The sequence below is a fragment of the Primulina tabacum genome, chromosome 4, assembly GCF_025594145.1.
Source record: "Primulina tabacum isolate GXHZ01 chromosome 4, ASM2559414v2, whole genome shotgun sequence".
Taxonomy (NCBI): Eukaryota; Viridiplantae; Streptophyta; class Magnoliopsida; order Lamiales; family Gesneriaceae; genus Primulina; species Primulina tabacum.
Window position 1 is genome coordinate 32451847 of NC_134553.1, and position 6615 is coordinate 32458461.

At 33.2% G+C, this 6615-nt stretch overlaps 1 protein-coding gene across 1 annotated transcript; it reads left to right on the forward strand.

The window, feature by feature from the left end:
• The first annotated feature begins 3212 nt into the window (after positions 1 to 3212).
• On the forward strand, positions 3213 to 6218 carry LOC142543207 (vinorine hydroxylase-like). The gene is made up of 2 exons (XM_075650315.1): positions 3213 to 4258; positions 5420 to 6218. Exons 1-2 carry the CDS (start codon positions 3311 to 3313, stop codon positions 6044 to 6046), a joined length of 1575 nt encoding a protein of 524 aa, XP_075506430.1. The 5' UTR covers positions 3213 to 3310; the 3' UTR covers positions 6047 to 6218.
• Positions 6219 to 6615: the final 397 nt, after the last annotated feature.

Sequence of the window (6615 nt, forward strand, 5' to 3'; positions counted from 1 at the left end):
TAAGCTAGAACTGATGGAAATTAAGGGAAGAAGAAAGAATGGTGGAAAAGCATCTAGAAATGGATTAAAAAGCCTTCAAATACACAAAAAACGTATTTAAAAAAAAAACACTTCTGCACGACTAGCGCCGCGGTGCCGCCCAATGGCGTTGCAGCGCCCGCGCTCCGACGTGACAGTGCCGCGGCGCCAGGGCTTTGGCTCGGCGCTGCCCTGCACGCCTAGGCAGCGCTGCCTTCCGGCGCTGTGGCGTTGTCCCCTACACCAAAAACCATGGACAACTTACCTTAAATCCAACCTTTTTCAATACCATTCAATGCCAATGAAATAAGCATCCAAAATCATCCTCAATCACCAAACACAACCGTCAACAAACTCATTCATTACCATAACAACACTAACCATAAACAATAACTATATTTAACAATTCCAATAAACATATCCATAACCAATAACCATTTCCCATAAACTCAATCACCAATACTATACCACAATATCACAACCATCAAACCATAAAAATATCCATTACTAATATCAACATCATAACAATACCATGATAAAAGGTCGGGATATTACAGGAACCATCTGTTGTGGCTGCGTGGTTAGGCTGTGATGAGCAGTATGTAAAACCCGGTGGATATAATCCGACGACACTCTGGTCGAAGAGGTAAACTGTTCAATTTATTATACGGAAGCATGATGGGCCATTTATAAATTAAAAAAATAGATCATCTGAATAAGGTATATAGGCTGTAAACCTTGCGTAGCTGTATGTCTTTAGGCTACATGTCTTTAAGAACATTCTCGATAGGTAAAACAATGTCACATACCATAAAACAAAGATAAGGGCATTATTGGGAATTTTAAAAGAATGGAGAGAAAACTAAGTTTTGAAGAGAATGAGAGTAAAGAGAAAATTAAAAAGGGTTTAGGTAGTTTTCACAAAGTTGTTCTTTTTTCATTTACTATATATTAACAAATTCAAGTTCTAATACAAAATGTCTGTTGCCCCTTGGATAGAGTTATGTCTGTTAAATTCAACCCTTACATGATGTATTTTATTGAACAACTATCATTTAATTTTTTTTTAAAATTCATTATATCAAAATTGTATTTTAATCCTTCATTAATATTCACAAATACGGTCTGATATTATTTAAATATAAAAAAATTAATTATAAAAAAATATACATACACGTAACACACGTTACGTATGCGAAAATTCACTGGTGCTGTTATAAAAAAATCATATATGCATTTCCAATTATCAAACACCGTATTACATTATTATTTAATAAACAAAAATTAATGTCCACAAGAAACCCCATATTTCACGTGTTTTCTAGAGGCGAAGAGAGTCCACGTTGCTCCGCCACTGAGTAACCACTAACCTGGTTGGTCGACAACAACGAACTTTCAAGGTAGCTAAGCCTCTTTGTCTTTTGCAAATTTTCAAAATATTTTGTTGCTGTCGTTTTAATTATATTATAATTAATGAGACTTAACATTTTAAAATTTATGAATTTCAGAGTATTTACCTTGAGTTCGAAACTTTAAAAAAAATTTATTTCACCAAATTAATCTTAAATACTTTCTGATTCAAAAATGTTATAAAGTTTGTAATAATTTATACATGACTTGAAGATTGGTGATTTAATTTGAGGAGCATAATAATATTGGTGGATGTAACGTAAAGAACATGTATCTTTTGAGGCGGTCTCACGAATCTTTATCTGTGAGACATGTCAACTTTACCGATATTCATAATAAAAAGTAATATTCTTAACATAAATAGTCATATTTTTTTATGAATGATCTAAATAAGATATTTATCTCAAAAAATACGACTCATGATACCATCTCACACAGATTTTTACTTGACATAAAATAATTCTTTCCGCGGCAAGTCGTCCCAACAACAAGTTTTTTTTTTCCCCCTCACCAACTTGCATTCGAGAGTTATTGGTAGCTAGTTAAACTTAATGAACCATACCTACCCACTTCAACCAGCCTTAAAAATAATTAATTTTTTATATGATTTTTTTATTAAACCGGTGAATAAAATATGTGTTGTAGTAGATATTTGGCATTGCAAAATTATGTAATGGCTAACTCGCAAATTAAATACTAAATTTGCATTTGCTTGTAATATCATTGAAGTTAATATAAATGTATGCACAATTTGATTTTTAAATTCTCAAGAGAAAATTCAATAGACAAATATATATTTAATTACAATTTATAAGACGCCCGAAACTTGAAATATTACTTGCTTAAAATTTAAGATATGTTTAACATATTCATAAAATTTTGAAATACCCACATATTCTCAAAAAGAAAAAAAAAAAAAAAAACTACACATCTCTAATATACCAATCTTTCAAATTGACGATAAATTACAGAATATTACAACTTAAATAACCTATAAATTATAAATTATTTTATAAAATTCACCACTAATTTTTTTTAATATTTTACATATATTCTTATATATAAAGAATCTCTTTAATAGTGATAAATAAAAACATCATTTTTTTTCTAAAATTATTCTTATATGATGTATATATTATATGTTTGTCTTTTATTTTATTTCAATTGCACTTTCCACGATAATTTTATTAAAAAAATACTTTACACTAGCATATATTAAAGTGAGCCCAATTGATTCAAACATCAGATATACCATCGGAAACATCAATTTCCATTCTTCTTTTGGTTTTTGGATATAATTAGGGATCGAGCCGAGCCGAGCTCTTGAATGTTAGAGCTTGGTTCGTTTATAATCGAACCGAGCTCGAGCTTTATTTAACGAATATATGCATGGCTCACGAGCTTATTCAAGCCTTTATCAAGCCTAAACAAACTTAATAAATATGAATTATACATTTAAATTTTCATTAAATTAATTAAAAAATAAATTATATATTTAAAGAAAAATATATTATTTTTATTAAAATTTATAAATTTATTATAATAATAAATTTAATAGATTTTATTATTTATTTCTTAAATAATAAGTAAAATCATTAAATCAAATATCAAAATTATTATTATTTTATTTAAAAGACTACTCATGAATTTACCAACGAACATGTTCATGAGCTAACGAGTCGAATACTGTAAATTTGAGTTTGGTTTATTTATCTTAACGAGGCTCATTAAACGAGTTTTTATCGAATCAAGTTTCGAATAGCTCACGAACGATTTAGTTCGTTTATATCCAATGATATAATAGCATAGCCTCTACGATGAATGGGTGTGTTCTTATTTCAAAATCATTCCTCTCAGCTTGAATTTTCACTCATTTTTCGAGATGGTTGTCATCTTCTTCATCTCTGGTCTACTGCTATTCGCCACTTTTCAGTACATTTCATGGCGGAGAAACCCCAAAAAATCGAGCCCCCAGAACCTGCTTTCTCCCCCGCAACCCCCGCAGGCATGGCCCATACTCGGCCACCTCCATCTTCTCGGAGGAGACGACCACACTTGCTTCACTTTCAGCAAGCTCGCCGACAAGTACGGCCCCGTTTTCAGCCTCCGACTAGGGCTCCAACACGCCGTCGTCATCAGCAGCCGTAAGGCCGTGATGGAAGCTTTCACCATTAGAGACAAGTCATTCGCCAATCGACCAAGAAATAGCCCTGGAGAACACCTTGTGTACGATAGCTCAGCTTTCGGCTTCGCCAATGGCTTGTATTGGCGGGACATGCGGAAGCTGGTCTCATCCGAGGTTCTCTCGACCCGCAGCATCGAGAAAATGAAGAATCTGCGGGTTTCAGAGATCGATCTGAGCATCAAGGAACTCTACTTCCAAGCTATAAAGAATCAAAACCCCGAACCCAAACCCGTGAATCTTAGTCAGTGGACTGAGCAGATGACTCTGAACATAATCGTGAAGACGCTGGCCGGTAAACGATACGGCAGCGATCCCGACGGATATGTGCCTGAGGAAGTCAGGATCTTTAGAAGACTTATTAGTGATATTACGAATCTAACGGGGCAGTTTGTTTTATCTGACGTGATCCCATTTTCATTCTTGAAATGGGTGGATCCGAAGGGGTACATCAAGCGGATGAAGAAGGTTTCTGAGGAATTGGATGGGATTCTTGAGGCGTGGATTGACGAACATCTGAGGAGAAGATCGAGCGGGGAAGTGAGAGATGAACCAGATTTCATAGATGTGCTGCTTTCCAACATTGATGACAGGCTGGAGAAGATCCACGGCAAGACGAAGATGACCATCATCAAAGCTACGATTGTGGTATGTCAACTTTTTGTCTACGTGTCCTTGTACGCTCCATCCATTGATTAACGTGTGCGTTTTCTGGAAGCTTTGAAAAATAATTTCAAATTTTATGTAATTAATTTAGGAACATAATCCATTGCGTTTTCAAATTTTTGTTTGATATACTTAAATTTTATTTATATGTTATTTTGATTTAATCATTAACGTGAAATCGACCAAAACAAATCTCAATTAGTATTCCGAAAAATCAGACAGAAAAGTGGGAAAAAAATATTAAAATTTATATATCAAAATCAAATTTTATAATTGATTAAAACAAAATAGAAAAATATAATGAAATAAAATTTTATTTTCCCTATTATTGACTTATGAAATTTAGGATATTCCTCGTGTAGAAAACACTCGATCACTGATTACATACCTTACCAAAAATAGCGTATTAGAGCTTCTCCAATCGAGCTCTAAATTAGCGTAAAAAGCAACATGATGTAGTTTGTTTCATTTCCAACCCAGCGCTATGTTTGACGCCAAGATAGAGATTTGCTAGCACCAAATTTGGTGCAACACTGTAGCAATAGCGTTGTCTATTTTTTTTCTTTTTTTTTTGTTTTATTTTTGTAATTGTTTTTTATGTTATTTTACTTTAACTCTAAATATTATATAATTAGTTTTATAATCTAATTTAATTATTAAAATGTATTATTTCAAACAATAAATTTTAACAAAGTGATTAAAAAATTGTATTTGGTGTAGATATTACATTATTTTAAAGTTAGTGCGACACTAAGATAACGTAATGGTTAGAAGATGGCTTTAGGACCAGAATTTAACATAATGTATCGAAAATTCGAAATCACAAAGAAAAAATATAAATGGCCAAAGGAGAAATATATATTAAATAACTGAAATTGCATTCTTTCTTAATAGAAAACGTGACTTTTTTGTACGTTGTCCTGATTATCAAATTATTTTATAAAAAAATAAACTTGCAATATTCTATCCGATCATAAAACAACTAATTAAAATTTTTTTTTCTTGATTAATAACTCATTATAGAAAGCATGTTTGATTAAAGAATATCTCTTAATCAAAAGGTTTTATATATATCCAATCGGTCTAAAGAGTTCCATTAATATTTCAAAAATCTCGAATTAGAGTACTGATCTGTTAATGCAGAATGTGATCTTAGGGGGATTTGACACGACATCCGTGTTCCTAACATGGGCTTTGTCACTTCTAGTACAACACAAGGAAGCGATGCATCTTGCCCAAAAAGAGATAGATTCCAAAATTGGGAAGCAAAGATGGGTTCAAGAATCTGATCTCAAGAACCTAGTCTATCTCCAAGCCGTCGTTAAAGAAAGCCTGCGCCTGTATCCCCCGCTGCCGCTATCCGTGCCCCACGAAGCCGTGGAAGACTCCGAACTATGTGGTTATTTCGTTCCCAAAGGCGCGCTCTTGTTCGTAAACCTGTGGAAACTACATCGTGATCCTCAGTTCTGGCCCGAGCCGGAAGAGTTCCAGCCCGAGAGATTTTTGAGTGGACAAGCACAAATGGATGTTCTTGGGCAACACTTTGAGTACACTCCATTCGGTTCGGGCAGGAGGATGTGCCCTGGAATTACGTTCGTGGCGCATGTAGGGAACCTGACTCTTGCACGTTTGCTTCAGGGTTTCGACTTTGTGACCCCCGGAGACCAGAAAGTGGACATGAGTGTTGGGTTTGGAGTCACCATACCCAGGGCAAATCCATTGGAAGTGCTCATCACCCCTCGCCTACATACTCAACTCTACGAAGGTTAGCTAGTGGGCGCTATAATATCTATTCTATGTCCATTCCAAACAATAAACATGGAACCTCCACCCATCTTTGATACTTAGGATATGATAAGTGTGAGATGATTATATCTATATGTTAGATTGTAATAACAAATAAATTTTTTTTTCATTGTTATCGTGATCTTGAACTTGCATATCTCGATTCTTAAATTACTAAATTAAGCTATATATATGTATTAGTGTTTATATATATATGTATCTATATATTCGTATATATTTTTGTACTCAATAAACATTTCAAATTAATTAACTACATATAAAAAAGTTTAAACAAAGTAATACAAAACGACAAAGCCAAATTCAAAATATTATATATATAAAAAACTAAAGTACGAAATGTAGTGTGACAAATTTATGAAAAAGCTTTTGTCAAAATAAAATAAATCATTGTTTTGAATCATGTTTCTCAAAACACAACTGATATAGAATAGAATATTAACACGTGGTCTAAGAAATAAATATCAAACTCACTTTTTTTTAAGAGTTGCTTAACCAAAGAGTTTCGATTCTCGCCTACTCAACTGAATAAAAAT

What these genes read in the sequence shown, in the direction of transcription:
- LOC142543207 (XM_075650315.1), top strand. Translation starts at nt 3,311, where the DNA reads ATGGTTGTCATCTTCTTCATCTCTGGTCTACTGCTATTCGCCACTTTT. An exon ending in TCATCAAAGCTACGATTGTG is followed by an intron (nt 4,259 to 5,419) that starts GTATGTCAACTT and finishes CTGTTAATGCAG; the next exon opens with AATGTGATCTTAGGGGGATT.